We start from the raw sequence: 21,119 nt of genomic DNA, 5'->3' as shown, positions 1-21,119 counted from the left end.
GTGGATGGTTACCATTACGTCAATCAACCCACCCCGGATCTGACATCACTTCAAAACGATTGGAAGTTGGTACATTATAAAGGTTTCCCTGCTGGTAAGGTACAGTAAAGGGGTCAAGTCCGGGAGTGGGAAGGTTGTGATAACGACCCACCTCTGGAGTGATGCCAAAATAAATACCAATACCAGCGCTACTTGTGCCCAAGTTCTGCCTCGTAATTAAATGAGCTACCCTGGAATCCTTGAAATTAACTATTACACAATCCCCCTCAAGGCGCTTAGGGGTACTACCTACCCAACCTATCCTTCTAACACCAATAATCAGCCCATCCACTTCCCTGGGCAGTGGTCTATTAATCCTTAGCCAGTGCATTGTTTTATTTTTCAGCATCTGGAAGGATTCTTGCTGCCCAACCAACAACGGTGGTACGTTGGTAAGGATGGCAACAAAAGGATAGCAGTCTGGGGGTAGATTCATGGGTGGTGTCCTACGGGGCACTTTAGTAGGGATTGTGTCGGGCAGACTAGAGGGGAGAGGCACAGGGCAGGTCGATGGAATTTGAGATGAGGCAATGGGATTTTTGGATCCAAGATTCCCAGTTTTAGATCTATCATTCATTCCCGTGACCACAGTAGCTAAACGCTTCTTGGGTTGGGATGCGTTATCCCGTGAATAGTCTGGGGGATGGGGAGTGATCTTGGGGATTTGCCCTGAGAGACGGGGCCCCGTGTTGGTAGTAATAACAGCAGGAGGTAAGGGTTCTGGAACAGGTACTCCATTTGCCAGCCCATTTGTATTAATGGGATTATTACTGTCCCCGGACCTAAGGTGGGTCTTAATTAAGGATTTAGTTGAAAAGAAGTTGTCAAGGGTTGCCTGTTCAAAGCAATCTAATCGATCAGCTAACCTTTTAACTCGTTCTACAATGGGGGTCAGTAATGACTTCATCAACTTCTCTAGCTGCATATGCAAGAGTGAATCCAGGGATGAGATCTCAGCAGGCCCTGTCACCGGAGAATCACTAGGGTTCGATGCAGAGTTAACCGGGGTGACTCCATCCTTAGCAGCTTGTACCTCACCTAAACCGACCCCTTTGGGCTTGCAGGGAACTCCCAGACCTATGCCAAGTTTCCTAATTTTCTTGGGATGTTTAGGGAAACAACTCTTCCTCGGGGTAGTATATCTTTTCCTTTTAGTGCGAGGGTTATTCGTGGCTGCATGGGATAACACACCCGATTGGGCAGTATTTTCTTCGTCAGTAGAAGAAACATTTAAAGTGATAGACAAAGGGGGAGGCAAGATGGTCGAGGCAGCGACCGAAAGGGTATTTCCGGTCTGGAGGTCCGAACTTAAATTGCCTTCGACCCCAGCCAAACTGGGCGACTGTAAAGAGACTTGGGACATTTCTGATAACACTGGCATGGTTAAAGGTGGTAAGTGGAGAACCGGTGCCAGGGAGCCCAGAGGTGGCCGTTTTTCCAGAGGAAGTTTAAGGAGTTAAATGGATTGCCTACGCTCGGCACGTCTCTCGGCTAGAGCAATCTTTGTCAATATCACGAGTTGCCCTACTAAAATACTTGTCTAGGGGACCCAAGATTGTTATCCCTACCGTGGGCGGGGGGGGACTCAATACAGGGGTGGTTGGGGGGGAAAACATACTTAGTAGTCAGTGCCGCTTAAAGGGCGGGCTGAAACAATGTAGACCAGAGCGGCTCCTCTCAAGGCACAGGGGCGAACTAAAACTACAGCCCGTATATTAAGCAAATCAAAATGACAGTTTGCCTCGCTTATTACAATGTTGTCCTTTTGGTAATGTAGGATGACAGAGAGTGGGCCCAGCCCAGCCTCCTGCAGCCCCTGACGGCCACAGACGGTCCCGCCCTTGTCCCGGGCTTCTCCCGCGCAGCGGCCTACAACGCCTGATTTAAAGGGTTGAGGAAGGTCGGGCGGTGTGGCAATCAGGGAGAGCGGGCCAGGTGCTGGTAATTCAAACCTGCAGGGACTCTTGGAAACTGAGTCCATGCGGCGCCGCTCGCAGCCCTGCTGCCCGTTCTGCCCCCGGCTTCACCACTCAATAAGGTCTCTGCCCCAGTTCCGATGCGTGCTCCTTCAATCCGCGAGGCGAGCGGTGATACACAGATGAACAGATGCTGGTCCCAGGAAAACAGGCAAAGACTCCACATAGAAAAGGTCAGGTTAAGATTGGCGTCCTCTTTCTTTACTCTGTTGAAGTTTATTTCCAAGAGTTTTATAATGTCCTGTATCACTCTAACTCCCAGATACCTCATCTCAGTTTTGATTCTCTCTATGCCCCCGTCCATATTTCAGATCATAATCTTGTTCTTCCCTCTATTTATCTCATAACCTGAGACCTTCCCAAAACTTTTGGCTATTCTAATCACTTGAGGTATTGAAGCCTGTAAATCTGCAGTAAAAATTATAAGTTCTGCATAAATCACCAGTTTTTTCTCCCAGCCATTACATTGAAAGGGTGAAGTCCTCTGTTCCGCCCTTAGTTTTTTCCCCAGCGGTTCCATATATGTCAAACAACAAAGGTGACAAAGGGCGCCCTTGTCTCGTCCGTCTCATGAGCCTAAAAGTCGGTGTCATTATGCCGTTCACAAGTGCTTTCGCCTTTGGTGACTTATAAATTTCGGCGATTATTTTAAGGACCTATTTGCAGCTTTCAAAACCAATTGTAATAATAATAATAATAATAATCCACATTTGTGTAGCGCAGAATCACCCGTTAGGGTCTCTAGGCGCTGGGGGCCATCGGGAAGATTAAGCAAGCTATTGCCCAGAGTCGCATGGTGCTGGGCTAACCTGCCGCCGGAGCCGGGGATCGAACCTTGATCCCCAGCGTTCAGCGTCAGTCGCCATGGCCTCGGCGCCACACCTAAGACCCAGTTTACCTGATCAAAGGCTTTAGTAGCGTCTAAAGCTTTAACTGGCAGAGGGGAGTTATTATTATTTTTATTTTTTATTATATTATATTATTATTAGCGGTGACTAAATCTATCGCCCCTATAAGAGTATAGGTAAGCTCATGCAGCACCCTCCCTCGTATAAAACCCTTCTGGTCTTCATGGATGAGATCCCCAATGACCCGATTGAGTCTTTCCCGACAGAATTTTAGCAAATATATTATAGTCACAATTCAAAAGTGACACCGGCCTATATGAATCGCAACTTTTTAAACATATCCCAGGTTTTAAAATCAGAGTGATTGTAGCTTCTGACCATGACCATGACTCCGGTAGAGGCGGTCCATCCATAAAAATCTCATTTATTTATTTTAAACGTTTTATATAGCGCTGGCTAGACCCAGAGGTATCAGAGCGCTTTACATGATTAGGATAATATAAGGCAAACATGGTATAAAAGCATATAAAAGGTAAGGCAACAACAATGTGAGAATATACAAAGTAAAAACAACATAAGCATTATAAAATTCAAGATAGATAAACAGGAGCTGGAGCAATACATTTCAAGTAATACTAATTAGGTAGAATGGAGTACAGGAAGAAGGGCATATATTACAGAACAAATATAGGAAAGAGGTAGATCAGGAGTAAGGCGCAGGTTAGGATCGCAATAGTAATTGAGGAGGTGGGTTTTGAGGTCTTTTTTGAAACTGGAATAGGAGGGGTTACAGCGCAGGTTTTTTGGGATGGCATTCCAGATAGTAGAGGCATTGCCAGAGAAGGAGCGAGATTGTGTGGCTTTCTTTTATTGCAGAGGTGGAGGGTGTTGGTGCTTCTCAAAGTACGAGTGGTGTCAGCAATGAGGAGTTTCTTGGAGAGGTACTTCGGAGTGTTTTGGTGGAGGGCTTTATGAGTAATGCAGGCAGTTATGTAAGCAGATCTGCCTTCGATAGGGAGCCATTTAAGAGATTTTAGCGCTGGGGAGATATGATCGAAGTGTTTGCAGTCTGTGATGATCCTGGCTGCAAGGTTTTTTTTTTTTTTTTTTAAAACAATTTTTATTGCAGATACTCAGACATGACAAAGGTATCAGTGATAGCGTTAATCAAATAAGACAGTTACATATTGAGATACACCTCACAGAGCCCCCGATGCCGTAGCAGTGCATAGTCCATATATCAGTCTTACCAAATGCTCGGTCCTCTCTCGGTGTGCCCCCGCCATAACATAAATGGTGGCCACATTAGCCATCTGGGCATCTGCTTTTTGGTTTAGTTAAACTCCCCCCCCCCAACAAGCATTATTATGAATGTAAAGTCAGTACATCAACTGCTTAAACGAGATCTAACATTACAGTCATGTTAAGGGCATAGACATTTCCCGCCTACCCCGTCCCTCCCCCCCACACCTGGTAAACAAGCAATATGAAAAACATTCAAGCATGCATTTCGTGACTAAAGTAACAGTGTCTATTCGTAGCATGTCCTTTCATCCCGAACTCGTTTATATTCCCATTCCGGTTCCACTCACGAGCCCCCCTCCCCAAGCCCCCCATCCAGCCCATGATATTGCCTCCATTTCGACCAAACCCTGTTGAACTTTTTCGGGCAACCCCTTGATTTATATGTCACTCGCTCTGCCGCCATGTAAAGATCTAGTCCCCTTCTCCATTCCTCCATAGTGGGTACCGTCTCAGCCCCCCAATATTTTGCGACGTCACGTTTTGCTACTACCAGAGCTAATGTCAGAAACACCAGTAGGGGGCGGGGGAGGTCAACATCATTAGTCATTCCCAGAATGGCCAGTTTGGGCTCCTGGTCGAGCGATACAGACAGGATCTCACGCAGTTCGGTGAAAATGAGCGTCCAGTAGGATTGTATTTTCACACAATCCCACAATATGTGGAAAAAATCCCCTCCCTCAAGATGGCATCTCAGGCACCTATCGTCTGGTGTCTTCCCCATTTTGAACAGTCTCACTCTATCATAATACGTCCTGTGGAGCACGTTATATTGGATCAGGCGAAGCCGGGATTTGATAGCCACCTCTCGCGGGTGCATGAGGATTAGGTTCCAGTCAATGTCTTCCATTGCCCCTACTTCCCGTTCCCACGTGGCCCTAAGCTTCGCCAGGTCCCCCAGCATGTTGTTTGTGAGTGTTTTGTAAGTGAGTGACACGGCCTTATGTGGTATCTGTTCCTGCAGCAGTCTGCCTTCCAGGGGCGCATATTCTGGGAGGCCCTCTAGGGTTAAAGCCTGTGCCCGCCATGCGTGGCGTAATTGAATGTATTTAAAAAACTGTGAGCGATGGAGCCCATATTCCGCCCTCAAGGTTGAGTAGGGTTTTAAGTTTCCCCCGGCGATGACATCCCCCACCGTGGAAATCCCAATGTCGTCCCAGCGCTTAAATCCTGTGAGTTTGTGGAGTTCAGAGAGCCACGCGCAGTGCCAGAGTGGGGTCTGTCGGGTGGGTTTCTTATCCCATCCCGTGCGTCTCGTCGCCCCTTTCCAGGCCTTGAGTGTGATTTGTGTGGCCGGGAGTAAAGACCGTCTCGCCGCACCACCGTATAAGTACAAAAGCAGAGGGTGTGGGGCCAGTTTGGACCGTTCCAGTGCATACATAGGGTGGTCCGCCGGGGCGTGGAGCCAATCGTTAATGGGGGACAGGTGCTCCGCCCAATAGTATGCTTCAAGGTTCGGTAGCGAGATACCCCCACTGTACTGGTGGCGTTGGAGGGTGGTCAGCGCTATTCTCGGCTGTTTACCCAGCCAGAGGAAAGATCTGAGGTCAGCGTGTATTCTGTGGAGGAGGCTGTCCGGAATCGGATAATATTCATTCTGTAGGGCATATAGATATTTGGGCAATATAATCATTTTATACATCGCCGCCCTACCTAGGAGCGTCAAAGGGAGCTGACGCCACCGGGCCATATCCGCCGCGGAATTCACGAGGATTCTCTCAATATTTTTAAGATGTGACAGTTGCCTATCCAGCGTGACAAATACTCCCAGGTACTGGAAGCCCTCAGTGGACACCACCAGTCTATCCGGAAGGTCCCCCTCGCTCGTGTCCCCCTTGGGGTCAAAGAGGACAGACTTGTGCCAATTTATTGCGTAACCGGAGTGACTGCCATAGCCTTCTAACTCCCGGAACAATTCAGGCACTGAGGTCTGTGGAGCAGTGATATAGAGGAGTACATCATCCGCGTAAAGGGATAATTTCTCCTGCGGACCGTCTGCGTCCGTAAGTCGAAAGCCGGAGATCCTCTGGTTTTGCCTGATCCTGGTGCCAGCACCTCAATAGTCAGTGTGAAGAGAAGCGGTGACAGGGGACACCCTTGTCTGGTGCCTCTTTGGATCAAGATTTCGCTGGAGAGCCTCCCGTTCACCCGCACCTTGGCCCGCGGGTTGGTGTAGAGCAGGTGTACCCATGAGCGGAATTTCTGGCCGAGACTGAATTTTTCTAGAGTAGCCTCAAGAAATGGCCAGTGTCCTGGCTGCAAGGTTGAGCACAGCTTTGATTGGAGCAAGGTGGTCCTTGGAGATTCCGTTGAGAACGGCGTTACCATAATCAATACGTGACAGAACAAGTGACTGAACAACACCTTTAAAATCATCGGTGGGTATGAATGGTTTGATTTTCTTGAGGTGACTGAGATTTAAGAGGGCTCCTTTGGCAGAGTTTTTGATGTGAACATTAAGGGTTAGGGTGTTGTAAATAGAAATGCCAAGAGATTTGAAGGAGTTGGACGGTGTGAGTGAGCAGCTGAGTGCATTAAGGTCAGGGATCCATGATTGAACGGGGAGAGGGTTATTTTTCGGGGAGAAGAGAATGATTTCGATTTTATTAGGTGTAAGTTTGAGATGATTTGAGTAGAACCAGGTTTGGATCTTGGTGAGGGTGTTGTTCAGGTGTAATATGTCAGCATGACTTTTAATCTTGTAATAGATTTTGGTGTCATCGGCGTAGAGGTGGTAGTTGAAGCCTGCTTGTTGAAGAATGAGGGTGAGGGGTCCCATAAAGATTTAAAGAGGGAAGGAGAGAGAATAGATCCTTGGGGGACTCCAAGGGAGACCAGAGTGGGGTTAGAGAGACAATTTTGAATTTTGATTTGCTGAGTTCGGTGTTGTAGGTAAGAGTTGAACCATTTGTAGGCGGTACCATTAAGGCCAAAACGGGTCCCAAGAACATTAAGTAGGGCTGTATGGTTGACTGTACCAAACGCTGTGGAGAAATCAAGAAGGATAAGAAGGCAAGTGATTGATGGATGTCATCTATAACATTGAGCATTGCTGTTTCGGTTCTGCAGACTTTGCTGAAGCCAGATTGAAGGAGGTCGAGTAGGTTGAAGTTTTCGATGTGTTTGTCGCATTGTAGTAAGACACATTTTTCAAGGACCTTTGACAGCAGGGGGAGGTTAGTATTGGGGAAGAGATTATTTAGGTCATTTGGGTCAGCATTGGGGTTTTTAATTATGGGTGATTTGTCCAAGTTGAAGGGAGGTGGGGACACAGCCCATGGAGAGAGGTGTTGTGGATTATGGTTCAAAAAGGGGCTATGATGTGCTTAAGGGTAGGGAGAAGGTTAGAGGGTACGGGGTCTTTTGTGTGGGAGGACGGTTTAAGATTGCCAATTATTTTAAGGTTTTCAATCTCAGTGACTGGGAGGAAGTTGAGCAAGGAGGCATTGTCCTTTAGTTGTGAGTTAAGGGAGTTGGTAATCAGTGAAGTGATTAAATAATTTATTAAGAATTGGACCTAAGATGCCAGCAAGTGCTCTGTAAGCCTCATGTGCGAGACCATCTGAACCGGGAACTTTACCGCGTTTACCCTTCTTAAGTGCCTGTTTCACTTCCCAAGTTTGAAATTGTGCATTTAAAACCATAGCTTTTTCTTCATTTACGGGGTCTACCGAGTCCTGATTCAACCATTTTCCTCTCTCTTCTTCTGAGCTCATCAAATCCTCTTTATACAAATTCATGAAATGGTCAAAAAAGACTCCTTTTTAGGTCTCGCCCAGGCGTTGCAGCGCGAAAGCGCTGTCGCCAGCGGGACCTATTGTTGTTTTGCCTCCCAAGGGAGACATACCGGTGCACGAGCCGCTTAGGGCCTGTGGGCGCGCTTTGTGCGCACACACACACACAGCGTTACTGAGGCCGGCCGAAGGCACGCACACACACGTATACACACACACACACAGACGCACACACACACCGCCGCCGCCCCCCCCCCCCACGCACACACACACAGACGCACACACCGCCGCTGACACCCCCCCCCCGGGCCGCCGCCTGGGCATGGAATGCCCCACATCTTCCTCTCCTGCCTCGATCTTTGTTGTTTCCCCTGTATCATTTACTGCTTCCTCCTCTATATCTTGCTCTACCTACTTCGCTGGCGGCTGTCCCAGGCCGGTCCTAGGCATGGGTGGTATGGGCAGCTGCCCAAGGCCTCGCACTCAGGGGGCCCTTCCGCCGGCCCCGCAGATTAGACCGCAGATCAGTCGGCACGGCCCGACATGAAATGCGGAAAGCGTTGCGCGCACTCGCGCAGGCAGTAAGGCAGTAAGGCAGTTAGTGGAACTAGTGCACCGTCACAGTGCACGCACGCCACCACCTAACTTAGTAGTATTGGTGGTGCCGTGCGCGGTGCTCGGGCGGCAGGCGTTTAATGATGTGGATCCCAGAGCCGTCAATCTGGTAGCGCTACCAATGACGGCCCTGGACATCATTTTGGCCAGCCCCCACTCAGCAGTGACGCAGCACGCCCGCCGCACGCGCTCCCTGGCCTACAGTCTCTACTATCTTCAGCCAGGAGCAGGGTGGAGTCGGCGGTCGGTTCGGGCAGCGTTGGCGTAACATCTTAGATGAAGGTAAGATCACAGTCAGTTTACTATCTGGAACTGTCACTGAACTACTTGGAACTGCCAAGGAAGGCTTACAGTTGAGTCGGCCTGGCACCTGCCCGTGATACCAGTGTTAAGAAACCGCTAATATTAAAGCCACAAATGTATAGTCTTCAAAATTGATGTTTCCAACAGAAATGTACACAGCGGTACCTACTGCCTGTCGCGCGCCACATAAGGTGCATTTATTTGACTGCCACCACCCAACCATAAAGAGGTGATCTTCAGTACAGGAGTGCACTAACCGACTGCGTGCTGGTGCACCAAGGAACAAATGTTCTGCTGTTGGTGTTTGCTGGGTTGCTGTTTTACAGCTCTCCCCCATCCGACCAGACTGGCAGCGCAGTGGAAGGACTGGAAATATAGAACACACTGAATTACCGCATCAATGTGTGGCGACATCGTGATTGCAGGGAATGTCATTTTCTTTAATGTGTAGGTTTGCGTTCTTTTTTATGCCATGCCATGTTATGTAAGAGACATGTTGTGTCAGCCCAGATTTACAGTTCTTTCAGGCCGAGAGAGTGTCCACAGTAAGAAGGAGAGCATGAGGCTATCTGGACATGGGAGGCTGTCAGTGGAGAAGTGGAAGGAGGGGCTGTTGGCTTACTAGAACATCTGAATGCGTGGGAGATTGCTGAACATTTGGATTGCTGAAGGCTTAGTGCCTCACCCCTATCATTGACTAGATTAATGTGCATCACCCACCTAACTTGATCCTTCTTGTTCTCCTCACACACTACTCGACGACCCTTACCCCTCCTACCCCTCCTACATCTCTTTCTCCGTGGCTTCACTGATGTTGTTTTTGTGAAATAATAATAATAACAATAAACATTGTTTGAGCTCCTAAGTGGCCTAATTGATGCTGCAACGTGTATGGCCTAAATCTTACTGTTGCCCAGGATGGTTGCATCATGTCCTAAACCCCAAAGTATGTAGAGTAGGTCATGATGTATAGATTAGCATGATATACCAACTGGATGTTTCGAATGGTGTATCCTTTGCAGATAAAGTAGAGTAAGAGTTGACTGTGGAACATGATGAGTGCTAAGAAGGTGTCCCAAGGCCACTAAAGTCATAAATACACCTCTTTGCTTGTAGCGTTTGGTGCTTGAGGAAAAAGATGACAGTGTGTGCCACATGATGCTTGAGTATGTTGGTGATTTGCCGTACATTCTCACCAATTAATTTGTTGTGAAAATATTTCCATGGCAAATCACTGCAGAAACCCAAAACATAGTAACCTAGTGAGCCTAGGAGCTTTAGTTTGGGGGTTATGGTGTGAGGTGTGTTTTTCTCCAGTATGATGTGGTACATTATGAATAGGGTTCACGGTTTTATGGTATTTATTTTTTAGGTCTCGCCTGGTGTTGCAGCGCGAAAGCGCTGTCGCCAGCGAGACCTATTGTTGTTGTTTTCCCTCCCAAGTGGTACAGACCGGTGCACGAGCCGATCAGGGTCTGTGGACGCGCTTACGCAGGCCGGCCGAAGGCACGCACACATGCGTATACACACACAGACAGACGCACACACAGACACACAGACTGCCGCCGCCCCCCCTGCACGCGCCCACACACACAGACACACATAGCCGCCACCGCTCCCCGCCCACATCCCCTCCCCCTACCCCAAAACTAAGCCCCACTTACCGCATCAGCGGCCTCAGCCGCCACTCCTGACTTCTGCTGCCACCGCAGGGCTCTCCCTCAGGCATGGGAGGCCCCGCGTCACCACTGCTCCTCTGGGCCATCCACTCCGTGGGCGCGGGCTTCTCACAGATCCAACAATTCCGACACTCGAAATGCCCCAAAGAACATCCATGCCATCACCGTGGAAAACAGGCATGCCTCAAAACCGTCGGAGCATACCGTGGGCAATACCCGAATCACCCTCCGCAGCAAATTCCATGACAAAGGCTGTCTCACCCGGCCTACCTGACCTTGCTCCCTAGCCCATACCCTCTAAGATCCGTGAGCCAAGTTCTCCAGCGTATGGAGCATAACTCCATAACAGTTTTCCTACAAATGCAATTCTGCTAACTTGCCCGAGATAGTCACCCTAGATAGCCCTTTGTCAATCAGATCAAGAATAAACTGTATCACATCTTCCCTCCTAAGCTCTGTCGTGGACCGCCGCTGGGATCCAGAGAGCAGAAATTCCTCCCAAGCTTTACTGTATGCAGTCATTGTGGAGTGTGCCAGTGACCCTAGCACCAGTTGTAGCATCCTGTATCGCCTACGTACCACAACTGCAGCGGCTTTGGGGTCGGGGTCCTGTCTGCATCCTTGGCTAGCCCACGGAATCTCTCCCACTGTGAACGAGAGAAGGCATCTGCCATGTCATTGTCCACATCTGGCACATGTACCGCTTTAAAGACTGTATCAAAGCGCAGACAGCCCAAGACGAACACTCTCAGCAACTTCAATACCTGCCCGTCCCTGGCGGACTGTCGGTTACCAATCTCCACCACTGCCATTTTGTCAATCCTGAAGATTACTTTTTTATGCGCCAGTTAGCGCCCCCCACAAAGTCACTGCCACTACTAGGGGGAAAAATGCCAAAAATGCAATACTCCTAGCCTCCACCACCTACCCCCCCCACTCTGCTGGCCACTGCGTTGCGCACCATTTTCCTTGCCAATACAGGCCAAAGCCTTTGCTGCCTGCGGCATCTGAACAAATTTGAACACCCCAAACCATGTCCTCCCCCATGCCAAAGGAATGCCATTGAAATCCTGTAAGAAAAACATCCACATCCTCAAGTCTTCCCGCACTCCGGCCGCCAAGCGGACGTGATGATGTGGTGGTCTCTGTCCCGTACGTGCTCTACCTAGTAGTCTACAAAATGTCCTTCCCACTCTCACCACCCAGCAGGCAAAGTTGAGGTGTCCCAGTAACACCTGAATCTCCCTCACTGTGACCATGGCTTTGGCTAGCCTTGCCTCTAGCAGCCCCAGCATTTGCTGCTTTTTGTCCTCCGTCAGTCGTGCCTCCATCGATTGAGTCCAGCTCGATACCGAAAAAGAAAAAAGCTGTACTGGGACTCATTGTCTTTTCCGGCGCCAAAGGCCACCCGAGCTCCCTCATGATCTCTTTGAAGCTGTCCAGAGCTGCCCGGCTCTCCCTGGAGTCTGAGGTACCCACAAAGAAAAAGTTATCCAGGTAATTCGTTACCAAGTGGTGACCCGTGCGCTTTGAACACAACCACTGAAGGAATGTGCTGAAACATTCAATAATGCGCAAGACATAGAATAGCCCACCGGTAATGCTTTGTACACGTACCATTTACCGTTGAAATGAATACCCAGATCATCCGGGTGAACTGGAAGCAATCGGAAAGCTGATTTTATGTCGCATTTTGCCATTTCTGCCCTTGCGCCTGCGGTCACTACTAGTGACATGGCCACGTTAACTGACGAATAGGACACAGTAGTCTCCTTTTCATCAATGAAATCATTCACTGGCCAGGATAAATACTGGATTCATCGAAACTGCCCCTGTTCCTTCTTTGGCACAACACTCACTGGAGAAGCAATCAAATTCTCCAAAGGCCAATCCGCAAATGGGCCCGCCATGCGACCCTCACGCACTTCTTTGTCCAGTTTCTCTTGCACAATTTCGGGGTGTTCCTTTGCCAATTGTAAATTGTCCGCCCACTGTCTAGTCCTTTGACCCCCATAACCTAACCTAAAACCTTCTTGAAAACCTGTCAGTAACATTTTTGCAGCCTTCTGGTTGCCATAACCCTGTATGGCTGCAACTAACCTGTCCACCCGAACTGGTGTATGAGCCCTTTGGCCCAGTCCCCTTAGCCCCACCGTCCTCCTGCAAAGGGCTGCTGTTGCTGTCCGCCCCCATTGAACTCCCCTTGCTGCCACTGCTGGCTCCCTTGCTGCTGCCCTGGCCCTTCCCCTAAGCAGTTAACCAAAGCGTGTCTGCCTCCACATTTCGAGCAGTCATGCCTAAATCTACAGAACTCCCGGGTTCACATGCCCTTATTAAAATCCCAGCAGGCCCCTCCTGATCCTGTCTGCCCTTTGCCTGTGCCACCCACTCCTCCCCGTGTGTATTGCCCCTGAAAGGGCCGATACACAAGCAGTAGCCCGCTGGCTGTGAAGATAGTCTTCCCTGCTCGAGACGCCCCCTTTGTATGCAGCCACAAGTCTGTATCTAATCCCCCCTTTTTGCCTCAGTGTCCCATGCCACGCATGCCCTAAATTCCTCTTCGTATTGAGCTCATGCGTATCCACCCCCAGTGATCTGTGCCATCCGGATCACATCCATATACTTAAACAGGCCCACACACCTCTCTAGGTATTTTTCACAGTACACGCTTGTGTATATTAAAAAGGCTGCTGTCCAGTTCTCAATGGTGAGAGGCACCCTTGGCTGCTTGGCCAATTCGTACTCCTCCTCCTCCTTTGATCCCTCCTACGCACGCACTTCCCTGGGCAGCAGTTTGAGCATCTCTATATACTCAGTTCCATATCCTCTCTTTAGTGGCCAACATTAGGTGTGCTCCCAGCGGTTTGGTTACCCCCCATATAAGGCAGTCTTTTTATTTTTAACTCTTTGCTCTCTAACTTGTTGTCCGTCGCGACTTTCTTTGATATACCTATGTCGCCTTTCATCTTAGTATCTTCAACTGCACTTACTGACACCTTACCCGCGTCATCAGTGCCCACTCCCACATTCAAAACATAATTGCCTCTTCGTAACCTCTCCCTCTCTTCGATCCCCACTGATACCATTGTTGGTTTCGCCCCTCCATCCCGCATTTTACCTGGCTCCGAGAAGGGTGACCGATGTACTGCAGTCCGCCTCACCAAGGGGGCTGTAGTTTCCGCCACCCGCAATGTCCGACCCGTAGGCTCTGCCGGGTGTCGTAACACCCGAACCATTACTCGGGCCCCCCATACCTCCTCCCTCGCTTTCACGTAACTCGCCCTCTTCAAGGATGTCAACCTCATAATCTAACTCCTCAGGCTCCCTGTATCTCCATTTCCTCTCAACCGGAGGTGCAGACTGCACTCTCCTAGGCCTACCAGTACTTTTCCCGCCTGCGCTCCTGTGTCCTCGATGACCCGTGGACCGCTAAGTATCGTCAGGGTTGGGGCCAGCGAGACCATTCTGGCCTACTTGTGCCTGCCTCGTCGAGATCCCACGCCGGTACTGGACAGGCGCGCGTGGCTCACCCCTCCCTTCTCCTCAGCCTCTGAGCTGCTCCAAGCTCTGCCAAGTCTGGCTCCTGCTATTGCTCCACCGCCTGAAATAACAAGCATTGACATAGCCAATAGGTCTAGCTTTTGGTACCTTATAAGTGTTTAGCCAGAGGTATTGACTTTGCCTATGTGTTTATTCTGTGCTGTATAGAAGTGTGCAGCATGCTGAAAAGTTATAATAAAGAAGTGTTAGAAGCATTTTTGTTACCACATATATGATCAAGAAAGCGTTATGAACAACTGAACGACGATATTAAAAAAGTATTCACAATAAATAATCTGTTGTTTTTTTTGGGGGGCCTTTTAATGCGTGCAACTTTTATATGCCTGTCCGAATGGTTGGTTGTTATGGTTTTTTTGGTTATGGGGGGCATAAATAACAGGAGGGTGAAGGTTGTGAAATAGTACCTGCATAACAGTTAGTGAGAGAGTTAGTTAGTGAGTCAGTGAGTTAGAGAGTTAGTTAGTGAGAGAGTAAGTGAGTTAGTGAGAGAGAGAGAGAGTTAGTGAGAGACAGAGAGTTAGTTGGTTATTTAGTGAGATAGTTAGTCAGTCAGTGAGCGAGAGAGTTAGTGTGAGAGTTAGTAAGAGAGAGAGAGAGTGAGTTAGTTAGTGAGAGAGAGTGAGTGAGTTAGTGAGAGAGTGAGTTAGTGAGCGAGAGAGTCCGAGATTTAGTTAGCGAGTGAGTCAGTTAGTGAGAGAGAGTAATCGAGTTAGTTAGTGAGTGAGAGAGTGAGTCAGTTAGTGAGGTAGAAAGTTAGTGAGGTAGAGAGTTAGTGAGAGAGTAAGGCAGTTAGTTCAAGATCGTAAAAGAGCGTTATCGTTAAAGATTGTAGAGATCGTTATCATTGGTATGAGATGCAAATGTGGCGTTCATGCAGTGGCACTTTTGTGTCTAATGTTGAAAGAAGAATATGGCAAGTTAGTACCTGCGTTCAAATAATGTTTGAAAGTATTTACTGCTTTGTTGCTGTAATAGTTTTTTTTCTTACAAATTGAAACAGCTCTACGTAACGCAAACACTGTTTAAACCTCCATGGTAACATTTAAACAGAGTCCCTCAGCCAGTTACAATGAAACTTCTTATATAATAAACACCTTTAATTTCTTAAGACCGAACATAAAGTTTTAGTAGGCAAAAACATATTAAAAAGCACTATATAAAAAAAATCTTATTAGGCAATTAAATTTTTACACAAAGGCTGAAAAAACAAGACAACACTCCTTTTTGAAGGCACAGGGATATTAACTGATTTGCCCAAAATCACAGGCTGGTGAGCCAACACTGTGGATCAAACCTAGTTCCCCAGCTTCCTGATCACAGCTATGTTCATTACACCACATCCGTTCACTCTAGGAATATTGCCTATAGTCGTGTTGTGTGCCTTTGCTCTATTTGTATATGGTTCTGTTGCAGAGAGGGCTTCTGTGCCCCTAATGTTGTATGCACTGCCCCGCAGTGATGCAGTGCATCAGATGTTCGTCTGGAAGGAGGGAGTCTGCGGCAGGCTGAACACTGTATGCAAGATACCGCTTATAAATTTAAGACATCCCCATAATTTGGCAGAACAGTCCCGATCTCTGTCTTTGATAAAAGAAATGCAAAAAAGTTGTTTCACTGTATATCAGTACCATTTAGTAGTTTATCATTTTGTAAAGTTAATAAAAAGCTGAGACAAAGCGATAAATAGGGTTTTGCGCACAATCACAATTTTTGTGACAAATGGAAAAAGTTGCATAATGGGAAACAGGAGTGGAAAGTAGACTACGTTGTATAGGAGGAGATGGCTGAAAAGGCAAGGGTGACCTAGGCCGGAGACCAACATTAAGAAAAATATAAGCAAGCGCGCACAGACACGTGTATTGTACTTGGCTGTAAGAAAAATATGAGCGAACACTATGACAGGAGGTAAGACAGGGTGATAAATAATATTTGCGCATGGAGCATTCCGCACAAATGAGTGCGTAAGCAGGAGCGACATGTTTACATTAAAGCACAGTGAATGAAAAAAGTTTATAGGAGGAAACGAAAGTGCAAAATAGAGAAAGTTGTTAATAAGGAGAGGTTTAAGGAGCATAGGAACAACGCGAACGAACCGAACACGAGTGGTTGCAGTTCACGTCGTGTGATTTAGCAAACGACGTTTTGCTTCCAAATGGACCTAGGACGGATTTCAAAATAGTTTTAAATGCCAATTTGGTATTTTGCAGAATTACCGGAAGGGAATGATGCAAATTTCGCACAGACTTAATGTGCACGTACGTACGTATGTCTAAGTGTTTTCTTTCCATACACACCTAGCTGAGAGCCACAGGGGAGCAAAGGCTAGGAGGGGTAACCCTTAGGTGTCCTAGGAACGAGGTTGGTGGGTATTATCAGCTGAGTAGAATAGATGCGTCTTGGCTCCAGCTCTCTCCTGAACTGCAGGAGTGATAAGCCACACCCTTCCAGCAGCAGAGCGGTAATTGTGTGGTATGAGGCCGAGGGTGAATTTTGGAGCATACATTTGCACATATATCACTTAGGAATGGTGTGGAAACTCACAGAATTTTCAAACTGCACATTTTGTTTGAAATGCCCAATAACTTTGCACAACATACCATTTTACTGAAATATCTATACTTTTATCAACTTTCAGCGAATATTTGTCATTTTTGCACCTATCAGAAACTTTGTTTCCGTCACACTTTAAAATTAATAACATGCCTCGTGTGCGCTTTCCTTCCTACTGAGGTATTTTTAATTATGTGTACAGTTTATTTCCAGGTATTCAAATGTTGCTGTGTGTTAGAAAAAAAATCCCAACCTACTACCCTTTCTTTCATACTCCCTGACCCCAGATAGGTCACTTTACAAAATCCTCTTTTTACAGTCACAGAACAAAAAGGTAACAGCAATATCTCTTTGCCAGAAGCCGTTTGACCCCTGACCTTGAATGCATTGCAAACGCACATGATAACATCAAAATGTAAAGCCCTCTTGACTGCTCATTCGCTTCCTGAACTGCAGCATGGCAATCCTGGGGATGCTGCGGTAGTCTTCGCACCCCTACTGCCACCTCCTATGCTTTCCCATGCAGGTCAGTGGGGCTGGGGTGGAGTCAGTCCCACTCGGTCCGAGGATCAGCAGCGGCCTGGCTAAACAATGTGAGAATTCAAATCAGGCCCTTTTCGTATCTGTGAAGGGTCAGTGGAACCGGTAAGCTCTCTATATTTAAGTACGAATGACTGCACCAGCCCGTCGTACTTTTACCAATCCCACCCGCCACATAACCGATTATGCATTCTGTAGGATCTCGGCTTTTCATCAAAGCGCCGTTTAACCCTTTCACACCCAGTTTTACTCCCCTGCTGCAAAGCTCCGTCCTCATTGCTGAGGGCGACTTGGTTCATTAAAATAAAATATGATAACGCTGAACGACTGCTAAAATAAAGCGAACAAGCGGGGGAGAAACCATTTAGGAAGAAGATTGACAATGATCTCCAATGATCAGAATGAGGCTTTAACCAGCCAGAACATGGAGAGAGTGGTGTGCACGTGCCACATCGAGCAATCTGTTTTCAATTATCGCGCCCGTTTCTGGGCAGGATAATTGAAAACAGATGTGACCTGTTTGTGTAACCGCAAGCAATAGGCCGTGGGCGGAGCAAAGTCAGGACATGCACCCGCCTTTGCCCAATTGCGTGTTGTCTTTCTTAGAAAGATGCACGCAAAGCCCAATAGCCTGGGAGAAAAACAAAAACACATGCACAAGTGTGTGGTGAGCTTTCTGAAGTCCATTACTAAAAGTCTCACAAGCAGCGCATGCGTGCTGCTCTAGGCTCGACCTAAAAAGGACTGGTCTGGTGTGCTGGGCCTACCTTCCCTATCCCTCCCCTCCCAATTCCTCTTTCTACCAACCTCTAAAGTACAAACCACCCACGCATGCCCCACTTTGCTAAGGTCTAAAGCCTGCCCTCTAGCCTCCCCTTCTTCCTCATCGTCGCTCCACTCCAACCCCGCAGGGTCTCCAGCCCTGGCCCAACTGGGTCCTGCCCCGACCCCCTGGGTCCCGTTACCCAGACCCCACCCCTCCCCCCTGCTGGCCCCCACACCCCTCTGGCCCAAAACCAGAGACCCCCCCTTGCGCCATGTAAGCATCCAGCTGGCCCACCCTATCTAAACCCTTCACCTTCTCGTTCCAGAAGGTTAAAATGTCCAGGCCCTCCCAATCCCGGCTACCCCGGTCTGCCCCCTGCTCATCAGGCAAACAATCGCCCTCCCCTCAGCCCCAGCCACCCCAGGGAAAACCTCTGTCTCCCCAAGCCCCTCCCACGTCTACTGCCTCCCACCCTCCCAGCAGGGGATGGCTAGGATCCCAGCACCATGCCCCATGTACCGTCTGTCAGTAGCCCCATATGGCCTGCATGCCCGCCCAAACCTGGAGCTTCCCCAATCAGCACGCCTCCATCAAGGGAGCTGCAAAGCCCACAACCCCCTTTTTACTCTTTTTCCCTCCCTGCTTGGCCTTGCACCCCTCGCGGTCCCAGGGGCCCCTTTCCTGCCCCTCCTCCGCGGCCTACTAACTCCCGGGGACCCGACCGGGGAGCTACATGGGGACGCGCTCCTCCGGCGGGCCCAGCCCCCATTCCATCCTGCCGAAGCCTCTCCCAAAGCGTGAGGCTTCGGTTTATTTTGCACAAGCAGGCTGCCCTCCCAACATAGGAGCGGCCCCGGATCTTGGGGGACCCGGCTGAGGAGACGCTTGACACGTTCCTCCGGCGGGCCCGGCCCCCACATTTCTGCCGCAGCCTCCCCGTTCTCACAATGCTGTGACGCAGACACGACCAAAGGGGCCGCACTTTCATGACACACCCAGTCACTCACCTCACCCTTTCTCGCCCTCCTGGGGGACGAGCAAGCCACGACGGTGGCCGCCACCCCCGCAGATGCGCGCCTCGCAGGGCTCATGCTCCCTGAGGCCTCAGGCAACTGGAGCTCAAGCCGGCCGGCCTCACTCAAAAGCTGCACCGCCTCTAACACGTGATAATAATCTCCTGCCATATTCAAAACTATCTGCCAGTTAAGGTATACAAACCACAATGCACACGCTAAACTCCCAAAAATTCTTAAACTAACAGCTTGGTTGGCTAACTCTCCCAGCCACCAGGTCACCAAACCTAAAATGGTGGCTGGGAGCCCGCCTGATCCCCAGTTATTTGTCTTGGGCTACAAAATTAATTGGGCTAATCCCAATGAACAAAATGGCCGGTACCGGCCACCCCCTCCCCCTCCCAATCTGCCCGGGGGGCAGACCTCACAGGGTTCGGCTGCCCCAAACCCCCTTTGTAAACATGCTAGGATAGGATTTCTAGAGACGAGTCGCATTGCATATATTTGGGTGACAATGATTCCGTAGGAAGGAAGATTCCTTCACAGGAAAACAAAGCCAGAGGAGCCAACTTTTATTATTTTACTGCCCAGGGATAGCTAGGGCTGTGGACATGTACAATTCTTCCCTGTTTAATGTTCAGTAGAATTAAAGTGTGGTCCTTTTTTCCAATAAATGAAGTGTTGCTTGGGATTTTGAAACCTGCCTATATTAAACACCCATTTTCACATTATGAACCGGTTCTGGGTTCAAATGGTGTTGGTTATTGCTGCATCTAGTCCTCTAGTACATGGGCTTAGAAAAGCTTATTGTTCTTATAAAATGGCATTTTAAAGTGCTGCAAGTATTCAACTTTTATCAGTTTGGAGCAATTACAGTGAGGTTGTACACGTTCTTGACCATTAGCTGCACCACACGTCTCAAATACTGCTGTGTTTACTTATTCACAGGTAAAGTGGCTGGAAAGAAGCGTGGCCCTACAATAAAGATTTCTGGAGTCCAGGTCAATGTAAAAGCCGTTATTCAGCATGAAGAAGAGTTTGCATTGCTGAACAAATCCATTCCTGTGGACCCAGAAGAAAGAAAAAAGTATGGAAATGTTTTTCTTGTTACTTTTGCATGTGAATATGCACCCTATTTCCAGATGGACACCAGGCTCAAGAAATACGTTCTTGTCCTCCAATACTTATCTCTGCCCATTCTAACTTGTGAACCATGGTCCAAGTGGGCTGTTCAACTTTCTTTTCTACCTCATCTATTCCAAATTCAATCTGCTGTTGCACTAGTTGTGTCCTGTTTCATTTTGTTCAAACACAAAACATGCACACATATTCATTAGACATGTGCTCAATTCCTCCTCCAAAGACAGTTTTACTTTTGCTATCCTCACATTTATGTTGCAGATAGGAATGCTGGTGTCTGCAGTTAGTGAATATTGTTCACTGAAATACTGGTGACATGTAGCTCACTACAAATCTCTGACAACATTACAATACAAACCACAATACAGATGTTGGACTAAGGTGGTTTATTCTGTTTTTTGAAGACCAGTTTATTCCATTTGATACATTTGATCTGAGCGTATGTCTAATGTCTCCAAGTTGGAGTAAGGGAGATAGATGTTGTTCGGAAATGCCTCTTTTTGCATGGTGAACCCACTTTTTTGGACTGATACCACTAGTGTTTTGGCTCTAAGAGTGCACTGAATCCAGCTAACCAGATCTCCGTGCCTGTGCCCTTACCCTTAAAATAGTAGGGCGAATTGGCTGTTATCCAGTTGGCTGATCTAACTTATCTGTAAGTCCCTAGTACATGGCACCAAGGGCACCAGGGGCAGGAAAGTTAGAGGGTCTTCCCAGGAATTGCAGCATTGTTTGTGCCACTCTGGGTGGGACACTGGTAAAATGAGACTCCTAGCCTGCCATTTGCAGGCTTGTAGAACAGTTATAACTACTGGCCTGACTTTGCCATTTCAAGCACAGGCAAAGCCAGACTTACTCCCAGTATATGTGTAATTCTGATGGATACATCTGCCTATGGATTACTCACCTTTTGAATTAACCCTTGCGCAGCATTCCACGTAAATGTTTCTCCATAGCTCTCCCACATCGACGAGGATGTCACAATGGAACGGCTCCGCTCACAACCCCACGCAACGTCATCAGAGCCATAAGACCTCGTCGGCGTGCTGATGT

At 48.3% G+C, this 21,119-nt stretch overlaps 1 protein-coding gene across 2 annotated transcripts in view; it reads left to right on the top strand.

The window, feature by feature from the left end:
- The window catches only part of CHD2 (chromodomain helicase DNA binding protein 2), a 2,197,496-nt gene that overhangs the window by 1,593,533 nt on the left and 582,844 nt on the right, over nucleotides 1–21,119 (top strand). For both annotated transcript variants that reach the window (XM_078683153.1, XM_078683151.1), the window contains one exon: nucleotides 19,875–20,013. In XM_078683153.1, the coding sequence (XP_078539279.1) occupies nucleotides 19,875–20,013 (139 nt within the window). The remainder of the gene's footprint in view (nucleotides 1–19,874; nucleotides 20,014–21,119) is intronic.

The sequence above is a fragment of the Lissotriton helveticus genome, chromosome 3_1, assembly GCF_964261635.1.
Source record: "Lissotriton helveticus chromosome 3_1, aLisHel1.1, whole genome shotgun sequence".
Classification (NCBI taxonomy): Eukaryota; Metazoa; Chordata; class Amphibia; order Caudata; family Salamandridae; genus Lissotriton; species Lissotriton helveticus.
The sequence above is the reverse complement of the archived record's forward strand: the minus strand, read 5'-3'. Positions and strand labels throughout refer to the sequence as shown.